General features: G+C 40.5%; 1 protein-coding gene across 9 annotated transcripts in view; it reads left to right on the top strand.

The window, feature by feature from the left end:
* LRRC49 (leucine rich repeat containing 49) overlaps positions 1 to 11,706 on the top strand; it is a 182,496-nt gene extending 170,790 nt beyond the window's left edge. For all 9 annotated transcript variants that reach the window (XM_066342958.1, XM_066342960.1, XM_066342959.1 and 6 more), the window contains one exon: positions 11,114 to 11,706. In XM_066342958.1, coding sequence (XP_066199055.1) covers positions 11,114 to 11,317 — 204 coding nt within the window. In that variant the 3' untranslated portion in view covers positions 11,318 to 11,706. The remainder of the gene's footprint in view (positions 1 to 11,113) is intronic.
* The last annotated feature ends 5,211 nt before the right edge of the window (positions 11,707 to 16,917 follow it).

The following is a 16,917-nucleotide window of genomic DNA, read 5'->3' on the forward strand; positions in this document are numbered from 1 at the left end:
TATATGAGTCATTTCTCTTTTTCTCCTTGGTGAGTCTTGCCAGGGGTTTGTCAATTTTGTTGATCTTTTCAAAGAACCAGCTCCTTGTTCTATTAATTTTTTCTATAGTTTTTCTGTTCTCTATTTCATTTATTTCTGCTCTGATTTTTATTATTTCCTTTCTTCTGCTGGTTTTGGGTTGCCTTTGTTCTTCTTTATCTAGTTCCTTAAGATGTGAAGTTAAGTGGTTTACTTGGGCTCTCTCTTATTTGTTCATATAGGTCTGTAGTGATAAAACTTCCCTCTTATTACTGCTTTTGCTGCATCCCAGAGATTCTGATATGTTGTATTATTATTTTTGTTTGCCTGTATGTATCTTTGATCTCTGCGCTTATTTCTTCTTTGACCCACTCATTTTTAAAAGTATGTTGTTTAGTTTCCACATTTTTGTGGGTTTGTTTACCTCTTGTTTGCAGTTGAATTCTAGTTTCAAGGCTTTATGATCAGAAAATATGCTTGGTATAATTTCAGTCTTTATGAATTTGTTGATGTTATTTTTGTGACCCAACTTATGGTCAATTCTTGAGAATGTTCCATGTACACTAGAGAAAAATGTCTACTCTGGCACTTTGGGATGAAATGTCCTATAGATGTCTATCATATCCAATTGTTCTAGTGTTTCATTTAAGGCCCATATTTCTTCGTTGATTTTCTGTTTGGATGAACAATCTAGAGCCGTCAGTGGTGTATTGAGGTCTCCAGGTATGATTGTATTTTTGTCGGTATTTGTTTTTAGGTCAGTCAGTAGCTGTCTTATATATTTTGGTGCTCCTTGGTTTGGTGCATATAGATTAAGAAGTGTATGTCTTCTTGATTCAATGTTTCCTTTATCATTATGAAGTGACCGTTTTTGTCTCTGATTACCTTTGCTGTCTTGTAGTCAGCATTGTTAGATATGAGTATTGCTACATCTGCTTTTTTTTTAGATGTTATTTGCTTGGAGTATTGTTTTCCAACCTTTCAGTTTGAATTGTTTTTATCCTTGTAGCTTAGATGTGTTTCTTGTAGGTAGCATACAGTTGGATTTTTTTTAAATTCATTCTGCTACTCTGTGTCTTTTTATTGGTGAGTTCAATCCATTTACATTTAGTGTAATTTTTGACATTTGAGGGTTTCCTATTGCCATTTTATATATTGCTTTCTGATAGTTTTGTATCTTGTTTGGTTCTTCTCTTTTATTTTTCTATCATTTGTTTTTGTTTGGTTGTAATCCATACTTCTTTTCTCTGTTACTTCTTCTTTCAAGCCATGTACTTCTGTGTTAGTTTTTTCAGGGGTGGTTACCATTAAGTAATGGAAAGCATACATATCATGTTCATTGTAGTACATTATCTCATGAGTGCTTCTACACTCCATCCTCCTTTGCTATTGTTAATCCTTGTCCTCTCCCCTTTTTTGTTTCTTTGTCACAGATTAATCTTGTTTTTATTGCAATCTTGATGGAGCTTTTACTTGTAGTTTTGTTTTGTTTTGTTCTTTGTGTCTGGTCATAAAACCCCCTTTAGTATTTCCTGAAGTGGGGTTTTTCTGGTAATAAATTCCCTCATCTTTTCTATATCTGTGAATGTTTTTATTTCTTCTTCGTATTTGAAAGATAGCTTTGATGGGTATAGTATTCTTGGCTGGAAGTTTCTCTCTTTCAGAACTTTAAATATTGAGGTCCACTCTCCTCTAGCTTATAGAGTTTCTGCTGAGAAATCTGTTGATAATCTAATGAGCCTTCCTTTATATGTTGTATTCTACTTTTCCCTGGCTGCCTTGAGAATTTTTTCTTTGTCGTTGGTTTGTGCCAATTTCATTATGATGTGCCTTGGAGTAGGTTTATTAGGGTTAAGATAACTCGGTGTTCTGTTTGCTTCTTGGATTTGAGGCTCTAATTCTTTCCACAAGCCTGGGAAGTTCTCGTATATTATTTGTTTGAATCTGTTCTCCATTCCATTTTCTCTCTCTTCTTCTGATATACCCATTATTTTTATGTTGCTCTTTCTGATGGAGTCAGACAATTCCTGTAGGACTTTCTCATTTTTTTAAATTCATGAGTCTCTCTCCTCTTCTCTTTGTAATACCTCTAGTTGCCTGTCTTCTGTGTCACTAATTCTCTCCTCTATCTGGCCTGTTCTATTGACTAAACTTGTTACCTCATTTTTCAGTTCATGAATTGAGTTTTTCATCTCTGTTTGATTCGTTTTCATAGTTCCAGTTTCCTTGGTGAAGTATTCTTTCTGTTCATTGAGTTGTTTTTTGAGCTCCCTAAATTGCCTTTCTGTGCTTTCTTATATATCCCTGAGTATTTTTTAAGACTTCAATTTTAAATTCTCTGTCATTTAACTCCAAGGTTTCTAAGCTATTGAAATTTTTTTTTCTATAGATTTTTTCATCTATCTGAGTTACATCACTGTCTTTTGTATCCATGATATTTTATTAATTTTTCTTTAATGGCATTTGAGAGTGGTATTGTTAATAACACTAATAAGAGTTGATAAAAAAAATTTTTTTTGAGAAAATGCAGTGAAAAACTGAAAATTCTATTGTGCTAAGTGGAACAGAAATATGTAGAACGGAGGGCCTGGGTTGGGTGGGAGTGACAAAAAGGCAAAAAATAAGGCAAGAACCCACAAAATGCCACAAGGAAAAGATTTGAATCAAGAATAAAATAATTTGTTTGTAAACGATGGTCAAATGACAAATAGTGTAAGAGAAAAGAAAAAAAAAGAAAAAGAGTAAAAAGAAAAAAATACAGTGAAAAATGAAAATTCTATTGTATTAAGTGGCACAAAAACTATAGAATGGATAGCCAGAGTTGGGGTAAATGCTAAAGAGATAAAAAGTGAAGTAAAAAGCACACAAAATGCCACAAAGAAAAAATTTGAATCTAGAATTTAATCATTTGTCTGTGGGTGAGATTCGAATGAGAAAAAGTGAAAGAGAAAAGAAGAAACAAAAAGAGAGAAAGAAAAAAAATTGAGTTAAGTTTTTTGGAATGTAACACTCATAGAAAAAAAAGAATGGAAAATGTAACACCTATGGGTAATAACGTTCAAAATTAAAAGAAAAGAATAAAACGGAAAGAGGATAAAATGACCAAGGTGGAAGGAAGAAAAAAAAGATAAAAAATACAAGAAAAAAAATGGAAAAATGTATAAAGACTGTGGATTTTTCCTGATTTTGAAAAGTTATATTCTTCCTTTTTCTTTCTTCTCTCTCTTTTTGGCCGGTGACACTGTAACCCAGGTTCTGCCCCTGTGGTACTCTTAGGCAGAGATTTGCTGTTGTGTCGCTATGGTAATGACATAAACTAGGCCTCAGTCCTGTTGGTAGGCGGGACTTGTTGGTGTTTGCAGGCTCCAACAATGGGAGAGTTCGTTTTCCCGGAGGCTCTTCCTAAATCTCTCCTTCCTAAACCAGCAGCCTGGGACCCAGCTGTGAAGTTGCCCCAGCCAGTGCCTGGAGAGCAAGAGGCTTTAAGAGCTGCTAAATCCCCCCTCTATCCCCACTCAATGCAGAGTTCTGGGTAAGGCATTGCCAGCCAGAGTCACCAGCATAATCAGTCAGGGCTGGGAGCCGATTGCCTTTCAAATGCTTTCTTTGAGCCTCCGGGCATGTCTAGTATCCCTCAGCACTCTGCAGGTCTGCTCTCCAGGGGCTATCTGCAAGCAGGCAAGTAGGTTTCAAATTTTTTTTAACTGTAGCTGAAAACCCAGCAAGTCCAAACAAAGCAAACAGCAGAGCTGCAGCTGTAGCAGACAAGAGGTGGGCCCAGAGCTGCGTTTGACTGGCTCTGTACTTTCCTGCCCCCTCAGCACCCCCCAGTCCTGGAGCGTCTCCTTGGAACCCACAGGGCTCTGTGCATTAGAGCTTGAAGATCATTTGAAGATTCACTGCATGTGGCCATATTTTGTAGCACCCTAAGATGCTCAGACTTTGCCTCCAGGTGTGCAGGGGCAGGACAGGCTGCTGCTTTATGATGTAGCTGTGCCACCAAACAACTCCAACTATAAAGAAACTCGTACCCAAATTAAACTGATAGCTTTCATTTCATTTAATGACTCTAGGACTGACTGCTTTGTGCCAAAAAGAGAACAAGTTTCTTTCTTATGGAAACTCTTCAAATACTTGAAGTCAGCTAACCCTCAGTCTCATCTTAATTCTCTCTACACTTATACTTTCACCCATTCAAAGATCATATATTATGTACCACACACAATAGTTGGGCTCTAAGAAGTTCCTAACATTCTAACAGAGGTGAGAGGCATGCATAGGGCAAATCAGTCTACAAAACAGGGGAGAGGCTGGCTAACCTGGCCAGGGACAGTTTTCTAGAGAAGCAGCTTCCTGGTGTGAGTCTTAAAGGATAAAACAGCTAAGTAACAAAGAGAAAGGACAATTCTAGATGATAGCACAACATGCATAAAAGGCATAGAAGTATAAAAAAGACAAGGAGAGCTGGGAACTAGATGCAGTTTAATGTTGTTAAGACACTGAGGCTGAGGTAGACGGTGTTGGAAGGCGAGCCCGGGCGGCAGCAAGAGGACTGTGTGGAAGAGACAGAATACAGTCCTGTGGCCCTTAGAGGTATCCTGATGTTATCGAGAGAGGACGGTGAAAGCCAGACCAGCAGGATTATGAGTCCCTTTCTTCCTGAACGCAGTTGCTTCTATGAGTCAACAATTAATACAATTTCCATAGAAGACATTTAGAAAAGTGTCAAGGAGCTGCATTCAAAACAATAACAGTTTCACAGAGAAATCTACCAACTCTCTGAGGAGCAGATAATTCCAGTGATTTCTAAATTGTTCAAGAGGACTGAAAAAGAGGGAAACTTGTATAGTTTTTCAAGGTTGACAGCATAACATTGATTTCAAATGTTATATCAGGATTGCACAGAAAAACGAAAGCCAGACCAGATGCCTAAGAATGTTAATGATGCAGAAATCCTTTTGAAATTTTATCAGTGAGAATGCAGCCAAACATTCAATGAACATTACAGCCAAGTGCAGTTTATTCTAGGAATGTAAGAAAGATTCAATACTAATAAATTAATAAATCTAAGGTGAAAATTTGTGATTATTTCCATAAATGTTGAGAAGGCATTTCACATAATTAAATGCCCATTCTAAATATTCTTTAACTAAATAAATAAGATAACTAGAAATTGGATAGTAAACATTATGCATGATGGAGAAACTCTGGGAATGCTAGCATTAGTGGAGGCAGAATTCTAACCAAGATGGCCTCCATGATTCCCACTGCTAGTGTTCACTCTCTTGTACAATATAATATCCTCTTTCAAGTGCAGATAAAACCTCTGACTTGGTTCTAACCAGTGGAATTTGGCAGAGTAAGGGAATTCTGCAGATATAATTAAGATCCCTAATTAGTAGTCTTTGAGTTAATAAAAATGGAGATTATCCTGGGTGAGCCTGACCTAGTCAGGCAAGTCCTTTAAAAGAGGGCTCAAGATTTCCCTGAGAGAATCTCCTATTGGCCTTAAAATAGAAAGCTACCATATTTTGAAAAGGTCATATAAGAATAAAAGTGTGAGAAGCTTCTAGAGAGCAACTCCTGCTGACAGCCAGCAAGAAAATGGGACTTCAGTCTGGCATTTGCAAAGATGTAGATTCTGCCAACAACCACTTGAGTTTCGACAAGAACTCCAAGCTTCAGGAAGGAACATGACCATGTGAAGGCCTTGTGAAGTTCTGAACACCAGGCTCAGCCATGCCTGGATGGATACCTGGAAACTGTGAGGTAACAGGCATGTGTTGTGAGCCCCCCACATCGAAGCTGTGTCGAACATTACTGTGTCACTGATAGTATCAAGACAAAGATGTCCAATATCACCATTATTATTTATCAAAACAGATAATGCAATTAGATAAGAGAAAGAACTCAATGGTAACTTAAAAAGAAGGGAGTGAACTTACTCTTTGCAAGATAATGTTATTGAATATCTGATAATCCCAAGTTAATTAATTGAGAAACCATAAAAAGTTGTAAAAAAAAATTCAGTAATGGAGCAGAAATCAACAACTTTCCTATAAATAACAACTGAAAACTAAATATAATGGAGGAAAGACCCAACACGCAGTAACGACACAAAAAGATAAAATACCTAGTAAGAAACTAATGAATAAATATGAAGTATACTTTGAACCCTTAACGAAGCACACAAAAGATGTATACAAATGGAAAAACCAACCATGTTTTGGATAAGAAGGATCTAAAGTAAAATGTTAGCTTTTCTTTTATTAACTTAAAATTTTAATATGATTTTGATAAAAATATACAATTTTTCACTGAGGTATTTTTTTCAAACAGGTACAGTACATGTGGGAAAATAAGCAAATAGACATAAAAACTCTGAAAAAGAAGACTAGTACTACTAGAAATTAAGGCACATTATAAAGTCTCATCACTCCAAATAGGATGGCCATGAGGAGAGGGGCAAATAGAATAGAATGGAAAGTCAAGTGTGCATCTAAATACAAAAGAGAATGGACTATATGATGAAGAATAATCTCTAACCAGTGATCTGGACTCTCCAATAAAAGACTTGAGGATAATTAGGGAACTGAGAAAAAAAAGTGAGGGCATTCTATCTTACTCCAGCATCAATTCCAAATGGATCAGAGATCTTAAAGTTCATAATGAAAGCATAAAAATTCTACAAGAAATGACGGAAAATTCATGTGTAGCATTAGGATAAGCAAGACCATCAGTGGAATGATAAGTAAAGACATGAAAAACAAAAAAAGGACTTGCAGAAATCTCCCTAAATTATAAAGAGCTTTTAGAAAAGGAATCAATAATTTAGGTTGTATTTTTTATTTAGAAACTAATTTTAAATAATATATTATTTGCTGCAGTAAGAAACATTATAGACCTAAATAATAAAATATGTATAAGCTGTTTATGGAGATTTCACAAATTTATTGAAAGACATTGAGGAAGAGTAAGTAGATAGTTAGTGATCGTGGACAGAAAATTTCTGCTTGGTAAAGGTGTCAGTTCTTCCTAAATCCATCCACAAACAGAAGTTTTTTTTGTTTGTTTGTTTGTTTTTGTTTGTTTTTTCATTTTTCTAAGCTGGAAACGGGGAGAGACAGTCAGACAGACTCCCGCATGCGCCCGACCGGGATCCACCCGGCACGCCCACCATGGGGCGACGCTCTGCCCACCAGGGGGCGATGCTCTGCCCATCCTGGGCGTCGCCATATTGCGACCAGAGCCACTCTAGCGCCTGGGGCAGAGGCCACAGAGCCATCCCCAGCGCCCGGGCCATCTTTGCTCCAATGGAGCCTCGGCTGCGGGAGGGGAAGAGAGAGACAGAGAGGAAAGTGCGGCGGAGGGGTGGAGAAGCAAATGGGCGCTTCTCCTGTGTGCCCTGGCCGGGAATCGAACCCGGGTCCTCCGCACACTAGGCCGACGCTCTACCTCTGAGCCAACCGGCCAGGGCAAACAGAAGAAGTTTTAATCAAAATTTGGACAGGGTTATTTGTGGAACTTCACCATTTGATCATAAAAGTTATTTGATGGAGTAGTTTTTTAAAAGTTATCTGATAGGCCTAAAACACACAAGAGTAAAAGTGAGAAAACTTGCCTTGCCAGACAGTGAGTGTTATTGTAAAGCACAGTGATGTAGGCAGTGTAGGAAGGGACATGTAGCCTGTGCACACGGCAGAGAGCCAACGGTGTCCGTGTGCGGGGGACTGTCTGGCTAGCGGCTACTGCAGACCAGAGTGACAGACTGCATAACTGGTAGTGACGGAACTCTACTTTACACTGACAGTAAACACTAACTCCAGATTAAATAAAAATCCAAGTATGAAAAGTAAAATTTTAAAGTTCTCAGTTTTTAAAAAGAAGAAAAGTCTTTATGACCTTGGTTGGGTAGGCTATGATTTTCTAACACCAAGGGCACAAATGAGAAAGAAAAAAAAATTGATAAATTTGGCACTCAATGTCATTAGTTTGTTTGTTTTTTTGTTTTGTTTTTTCAACTGACATAGTTTCAGTGGAATCATATAAGCAGTCTTGATTAAAGTGGTCTAAGCAGTAACTAAGCAAGGAGAAGGAAAGGCAGGGAATGTTGACTCCTGCTTTGAGAAGTACCAAAGGCAAAGAATGAACTGACGTCACAAAATATTTTGGAAGGAATATTAGGCGGCTAAGAGGCTTGCATTCTTACTCCCTGACAGACATTGCCCTCATCGCTTCAACACCCTCTCTTGATCACAACCCAGCATTCTTTTACTTACACCATAGACTCCCACCATTGCTTGAAATTATTTAAATCTCTGCCACATAGAATGCTCAGTCTCTCCTGCATCCTGAGTGCTTGGGGGAGGGTGGGGGTTAATAGATGTGATTTTCTCACAGATCAGGGTAGGCACATCCTTTCATTATACACGTGACATGTACAATTACACATGTGACATGGACAATTCTGTTGCTTGGTAATTGTCCATCCAGTCTCCTGATGGATGTAGAATTAGAGAGCTGAAAGTGACTCTCGAGTCCAGTCCTGTCCTTGGACAGATGAGGAAAACTGGAAACTTGGGATCCCATGATCATTTTGACTAAGCCACGTCCAGAACTCAGCCCTGCTGTTCCCGACCTTGGACACTCTCAGTCAGTAGACTGTGTATGCTGCTTTCTGAAGTCTGCTTGACCACCACGCGCAAAAGGGTTCTCTTCACTGAACTCTGATTATATTTGCTGTCTAAATATCTCATTAAGCCCATATTTGCTGTTTATTTTTATTTATTTATTTATTTATTTTGTATTTTTCTGAAGCTGGAAACAGTGAGAGACAGTCAGACAGACTCCCGCATGCGCCCGACCGGGATCCACCCGGCACGCCCACCAGGGGGCGATGCTCTGCCCCTCCAGGGCGTCGCTCTGTTGTGACCAGAGCCACTCTAGCGCCTGGGGCAGAGGCCAAGGAGCCATCCCTAGTGCCTGGGCCATCTTTGCTCCAATGGAGCCTCAGCTGCAGGAGGGGAAGAGAGAGACAGAGAGGAAGGAGAGAGGGGGAGGGGTGGACAAGCAGATGGGCACTTCTCCTGTGTGTCCTGGCCGGGAATCGAACTCGGGACTTCTGCATGCCAGGCCGACGCTCTACCACTGAGCCAACCGGCCAGGGCCTGCTGTTTAATTTTTTGTTAGCTTTTCATATGTGTAGGCCATCTCTCCAGCTACACTGCAAGTTCTTCAAGGATTAGATTAGTGTTTTCAGATGATGTCTAATCCTGAGCAAGTCTCTCAACTTCTATTGACCGTACTTTCCCATTTATAAAATGGAGATATGGATTACATCCCAATATAATGTTATAGTTAATATAGCTTTATAACAAATCCCACCGCTGGCCTGTATTTCTCCCTAACAATCTTCATGACAATAAAATTTTAGTTCAATGAAATAATATAAACAGTGTTGTAGAGAGTTCATCTCATCAGGATTGGACTTGTAAAATACTTGCTTTGTGAACCACATAGGGATACTGTGGGATAGAAAAAATTAAGTATATGAAAGCATTTGAGAATGGAAAAAGCATTATTTGAAGGGCATAATTCAAAAAATTGTAAAAATTTAGACATGGAAGAGAAATAAAACAAAGGAAAAAAACACTCATGGTCTCACAACAGACTGTCTTAATGACATTTCAGTATATTTTCTTCCAGTAGTTTCCTATGTATACTTTTTTCTAACTTTTTAATAAAAATGTCAAATATACAGCAAAGCTGGAAGACCGTGTGAACAACCAGACGCACAGCTTGAGACCGCTGTGAACGTGCTCTCTCATAGCTCTGCATCTGCCCCGTCCTCTGTTCATCGAAAAGCCCTTATTTTTGAAATTTATTTTAAAGTAATTGCAGGCATTAGCATGCTTCTCTCTAACTAATTCAGCATGAATGCCATTAATTAGAGTTCAGTATTTTATATAGTTTCTTCTTTTGAAGTAAAATTTATATACAATGAAATACAAATCTCAGCTGTACAACTGCTATGTTCTGACAAGAACATACTTGTGTCTAACCCATAATCCACCAAAATCTTATTTTCTGTTTTTTCCACTTAACATTATGTTTTCCTTATTATTATAAATCTTTGTAAGTATAATTTTAATGGCAATATCTATTGATACTTAAAATTTTTCTCTTTAATTCATCTTGAAGTTATTTTGGTGTTTTGATTTGAGTTGGAGGTTTCTGTAGATCCTTTGCAAGTAGTTAGACCAACTGTCTCATTGACATTTCTTTCCTCTTCATTGCAGTGAGTTGATTCCCCTGTAATTCTGATTATCTGATCTATGTCATTGATTTTTCCTTATCATCATCATGCTTTCAAACTCCCCCAAAGTATTAATATCCAAAATTAATGTCAAATGCTTGCATTAGATACAATGGCTTGGTCTCTGCCTCTGGGTGACCTGAAGCCCAGTGCCCACACATCCTTGGGTCTGAAGTGTCCACTCTTGTGTTTTGAACCTGGGTTTCCCGCTGTAGATGCCAGCCACAAGTAGAGAGGGAAAGCCAGCCTCTGGGTCCCAGGTTTGTATCTGTCTCCTCCTCTTCCTCCTCCACTTTCCCCCAGCTTTGTGCAGTGGTCTAGGCCACACAAGTCAGTATAATGTACACTACATGCCCCCCTAAAGTACAGAGTGAGTTTAGAGTATGGTTGTTTAGACTGTGTTTGTGGATAACTGACCCCACACCAATTAATGCTGTCAGGCTCAGAATTCTGACCCATTTACCACTAGAAGCCCTGACAGGCATCCAGCTGCCTGTGTGAGCTAAACGCCTGACTGGAAGCATGTCCACCAGGAGAGGCAGGGCAGTGCCGAGGGAGAGCCCAGTAAAGAAGCGTGTGTTCCCACTGGCGCCGGGCAGGGAGCGCCCGGAGCCGTGTCCATGCCCTCTGCAGGCTGGGCAGGCCCCAGGGGCAGCTCGAGTCCAGACCACTCTGACAGGTGGGGTTACAGTAGGGTCTCAAGTATCTCCTGCTCAGTGAACTGTTGCTGTGGCTTTTGGATTAATAACGATTCTGTGCCTATTCTTTGTTTTTGAACAGGAAACAAAGGAAAAACAGAAATTCTGCAAGAGGTACGTGGAGGACCTGGTGAAGGGAGCCGCGGAGGTCAGCACCAAGGGCGCGGCCCTGCAGCGGCTGTGGCCGCAGCTGTTCATCGAGCTGGTCCGGGACGCTGTCCTGGAGACTCGCAGCAAGAACTCCTACATGAAGCTCTGCCTGCAGCAGATAGCCGACCAAAAATAGAGATGGCTTATCGTTACAGTTGATTGGAGCGCTTTTATATTCTTAAAGGCTGAGCATATATAGGTTAAGATAACAACACTATCCTGCAAACTAGGACACATCAAATCATTATTGGGCACTGTTCTTATAGTTAAAGGTTAGAAAGGGAGGGAGGAAAGTGAGAGAAAGGGAGGCCCCCTTCCCTGTAGATGATAACCAGGTGACCAGAGACAGCCCTGGGGACTGGCGTGGGCCGTGGAATTACATGCATCCCCAGTTCTTGCTCTGAGTGGCCCTCCCACGGCCAGCAGTAATGTCAGCTCACAGCGGCAGCAGCGCTCTCACCTCTCAGCCAATGATTCCCATTATTTGCCTCTTTATTTTATGTCATGGGTTCAAAGCCAAAAACATGTTTTTTTGTATAAGTTTATTATTAAACTTATTAATAAATTAGTAAAGAAAAAGTGTTTGCCTTGTTTTTCAGGTCAGAATTATCATTTTTACCATGTGTTCTCTTTAGTGAGCAGGATAGGAAGGAGAGGTGTCAGTCTCCTAGGTGCACACCCTCAGGGCACGCTGGAGCTCCTAAGGGTCACTGTGGGCAGGACATATGCAAATAATTCTAAACTGAGCCGGAAGAAAATGCTTTGTCTTTAGGGACCCTTAGTGAATGTAAAATGGTTGCAAATGTGTAAGTCGGTGTCTCCTGCTGTTCACTGTTCTTGGGCTCTATTTTCAGGTAGGTATGTGCACCTGCACCTCAGAAGTGTTAGGGACTTCCTAGTGAAAGGCTCTGATTTTTCTCCTTCCATTTCAAGGTCAAACAGGTAAAGAGGATGTAAGCAGGGGTTTTAACTGTCCTCTATTCGGGCTTTGCCCGGGTCTCCAGGAAAGGGGAGAGATACACGTCCCACTGTCTGAAATGGTCCGGGCTAGTGTGTACTGAAGGGTTTCTTTTTTTTCCAAAAGGAATCTCAGAAAGAATGTTGTGGTTGCCTTAGAAGCAGAAATGCCAAGTATCCCTCATGTCCTGCGCATCAGATGACGCTCTGCTGTTGTGGTGCAGGAGCTAGCTGGTTACATGTGCTGATGGATCTGGAGATGGTTGCTAAGTGTGCTGCTGGATCTGAGGCTAGTTAACTGTGCACCTGAGTCTGAGGGCGGTACTGGTGTCAGCTCCCACTTCCTGAGCTTCATGCCACTAACTGTCTTGCGTGGGAGACAGTGAAGCCTTACCCTGCTCCTCTCTGTCCCTGACCAGGGCATGGAAAGCTCTGTGACTCATGCTGTCCTCCACTGAGTGATGATAATCATAACAACTAGAGGTTACTGAGCAGAGACTAGCACCATTCAGAGCTTTTTGCATGCATTATCTCACTTACTCTCTGACACTATGATTACAGGTGATAGATACCCCCATTCGAACATTGGAAAACTGAGGCACAGAGAAGTTAAAACCTCACTGGAGGGTATTTCAGCCAATAAATAGTAAATAGGACCTGCACTCCTAACCAATGCTGGTCTTAAGGATCTGGCATTTGGGTAAAATAAATGAAAGAATGAAAAGAAAGGAAGAAGGAAAGGAGAGAGGGGGAAACAGAGGATTAGGGAAAGAAGAACCTGGCTAATTAGCAAGGCAACATGAAAAACAGCACACAGAGACAGCTCAGGAAAATATCGAGTGTAAATTCTGTAGAACAAAGGTGAGTTTTTGTAACCTGCCTTTACAGGGCAGCTGGAGGTGGAATGGTTGCTGCTGCCAAGAAGTTTGGAGCCAAGTTTGAAACTTGATCACTGCCACTGTGGTTAACCAGTATCGATGGAGTATTTGTTGTCTTTGATCCTGACTTTCTACTTGTGTTTACATTTTCCTGGCTCACTATATGTCTTTGGTCACGAGCAACCCTGAGTCCCTCGTGGAAAGAGGATAGAATAAATAAATGAGCTAAAGTATACCTGAAGCTCCAAAGCACAATGACTCCTGTATTTCTTGGGGAGGAGGACAGTTTCGAGTTCTCAGGAGACAATGAAACTAGTTCTAATTCCTTACACCAGTCTCTCTAAGCTTGGATTGTCAGAGAGTAGACTTCTCTTTGTTTATCTTGAAATATTTCAACATGCAGAAATTCATAGAGAATAGTATCTCAAATAAATGCCCTGTATTCACCCCCAAGCACAACAGATATGATTTTTCCACATTTGCTTCAGATTTTTAAAATCAAACATTATAAATAGAGATGGAGGCCCCCACACACACACCTTTTCCCTCCTTAGAGATAAACACTCTTTTGAATTCAATACTTATTATTCATTCATGTTTTCATACCATTCCTTTTTATGCATACATGCATGGGGAGTTCATTAAATTGAGTTTTTATATTTCCAAGTTTTATATAAATGGTATCATGTAATGTGTATTTTTCTGCATCTTTTTTTGCTCACTCAATATTCTGTTTCTGAGTAGCCCTACTCAGAAACAACTGCTGGCAGAACCTGTGCTCTTTCCGCTTTTACTGCTGTTTGATGTTCAGTAGTATGGTTGATGCACAGTTTATACCCACTTTCCTGTTGCTGACTTCTGATGTGTGACTATTCAAGGCAGTAATGCCCTGACTTACAGTAATTGTATCTGTGATTTGAGGGAAGTACACAGTTAGTGGTGGAATTGCTGGGTCATAGGCACACACGCACGATATGAAATATTGTCAACTCGTTTCCATTTCCACAAACAGAGGATACAAGTTCCAGTTGTTCCACACTCTCAGTGACAGATTTTTTATTTTTGCAATCCGATGTTTAACATGAAGTGTGTGTGTTTATGTTTGTGTGTGTGTTTGAGCAGACTTTTGTGCACATTGTTCAAGGCCGTTTTTTATGATGTGCCTTGGAGTAGGTTTGTTGGGGTTAAGAAAACTCGGAGTTCTGTTTGCTTCTTGAATTTGAGGCTTTAGTTCTTTCCACAGGCTTGGGAAGTTCTCATCTATTATTTGTTTGAGTACGTTCTCCATTCCATTTTATCTCTCTTCTCCCTCTGATATACCTATTATTCTTATGTTATTCTTTCTGATGGAGTCAGATAATTCTTGTAGGGCTATCTCATTTTTTTAAATTTTTGAGTCTCTTTCTTCTCTCTGTTGTGCCTCAAGTTGCTTGTCTTCTATTTGACTAATCCTCTCTTCTATCTGGCCTGTTCTATTAGCTAAGCTTGTTACCTCATTTTTCAGCTCGTGAATTGAGTTTTTCATCTCTGTTTGATTTGTTTTTATAGTTTCAATTTCCTTGGACATATATTCTTTGTGTTCATTGAGTTGTTTTCTGAGCTCCCTAAATTGCCTTTCTGTGTTTTCTTGTATATCCCTGAGTATTTTTAGGATTTCTATCTTGAATTCTCTGTCATTTAGCTCCAAGGTTGCCAATATATTAAATTTTTTTTCCATAGATTTTTCCTCATCTATCTGTGTTACCTCTCTTTCTTTTGTATCCATGATATTCGATTTTCTCTTCCTTAATGGCATCTGAGAGTGGTTTTGTTGATAGTATTAATGAGATTTAATAAAGAATAAAAAGTTAAAAAAATTAAAAATTGAAAAAGGTTGTGTTTTTTTAAATTAATAATGAAATAAAGAAAAATAAAATAAAATAAAAATTAAAAAAAAAAAAAGGAAATTATTTCCCCCCTCCTTTTTTCCTCTCCTCTCCTTTCCCCTCTTTCTTGAGAAAATCTTGTGGTGAACTGTGAATTATATTGTATTTAATAGAACAAACAATGCCTGTAATGGAGGGCCTGAATTGGGGAAAAGTAATAAAGGGGCAAGAAAAAAAATAAATAAATAAAAATAAAAAATAAAAGGGGGGGGGGGGTATGGACCCACAAAAAGCAAATAATGAAAAAATTTGGATCAAGAATAAAGTGATTTGCATTTAGGTGTTGGTTGACTAAGAGTTATGATGAGAGGAATAAGAGGGAAACAGGAAAATGGGGGGACAAATTAAAAAATTACTATTGTATTTAGTGGAACAAGAGCTTGATAAAATGGAGAGCCAGGGATGGGAGCACTGCTAGTGAGTTAAAAAGGTGAAGTAAAAACCCCCCAAAATGCCACAAACATAAGTTTGAGTCCCAGATAATTTGTTCGTTATTGAGGTTTGAATGAGAGGAGACGTAAAGGAGAAAGGAAGAAACTAATATAGAGGGAGAAAAGAAAGAGAGAAAAATAAGAGGGAACCACTAAAAGAAGAAAAAAGAAAAAAGAGAGAGAGAGAGTTAAGGGTTTTGGAGTGCAACCATCATAGAAAGGAAGAGGAAAGAAAAGGTAATGGGAGATGTAACACATGGGTAGTGTAGTTCAAGGAGAGGAGAGAGTAAGACCAGTAGAGAGTTAAACGACCAAATTGGAGGAGGAAAAAAAAAAATCAAGGATGAAGATAAGAGAAACAAACGAACAAATATAATAAAATGGGATAGGTTATAAAGTCTGCGGATTATTCTTGATTTTGAGAGGTTATCTTCTTGCTTTTTCTTTTCTCTCCTTCTTCCTGGTCGGTGACTCTGTACCCCGGGTTCTGCCCCTTTGGCACGCTCAGGTAGAGGTTTGCAGTTGATAAGTCTCTATGGCGATGTCATGTATTGTGCTTCAGTCTCGTTGGCAGTCGAGGCTCATTAGCATTTATAGGCTCCGACAGTGAGAGAGTCTGTGTTCCTGGAGCCTAGTCTTTCCTTCCTCAAGTAGTAGCCTGATAATCCAGCTATGGGGTTGCTGCTGCCTCTGCCTGGATAGTAAGAGGCTCAAAGAGCTGGCAACTCCCCACTCTATTCCCACTCAGCGCAGAGCTCTGGGTAAGGCTCAGTCAGTCAGAGCTGCTAGCATAATCAGGCGGGGCTTCTGCCCACTCAAAGACTTCTGACTCTGCCACTCTGTCCGGTAACACGGGCAGGCACCCACTCCCGGGGCGCTTGGAGTAAACTCTCGCTCACTATCTGCGCGCGCAGACCAGGATGTCAGGCTGGAAGTCTCGCCCTCTGAGTGAAAACCCCCGCCGCACTGAAAAGTTCCAGCGTTGGAATTGGCTCTCGCTCTGTCCCCGTGTGCGGCTTTTTCAAAGCGCTGGGGCGGCCTAAGATTCCGCTTTCGTCCCACACAAAGGCCCCTGACTCTGCCCCTCTGTGGGATAACATGGGTGGGCACTGCCGAGGCACTCGGAGGAATCTCTCGCTCACTATCTGCATGTGCAGACCAGGATATCAGACCAGCGGCCTCACTCTCTGAGTGAAACCCCCTTCCGCACGGAAAAGTTCCAGCATTGGAATTAGTTCTCGCTCCCTCCCCGTGCGCGGCTCCCCCAGGGCGCTGGGGTGGCCCAGAGATTCCACTATCGGCCCACACAAATGCCTCTGACTCTGCCTCTCTGTGGGACAACACGGGCGCACGCTCCCGGGGCTTTGGAAGGAATCTCTCACCCACTATCTGCGCGCGCCGACCTGGAGATCGGGTAAAATGGCTGCCCCGCTTGTCTTTCTTTGTCTGGGTTTGGCACGAGCGTTAGCTGTATTGCCCGGTTTGTCACAGGAACAGTTTTTCCTCGGCCTGGATCTCTGTGCCACAGCCTGGTTTGGCCATTTG

This window comes from Saccopteryx leptura, chromosome 6, assembly GCF_036850995.1.
Source record: "Saccopteryx leptura isolate mSacLep1 chromosome 6, mSacLep1_pri_phased_curated, whole genome shotgun sequence".
NCBI lineage: Eukaryota > Metazoa > Chordata > Mammalia > Chiroptera > Emballonuridae > Saccopteryx > Saccopteryx leptura.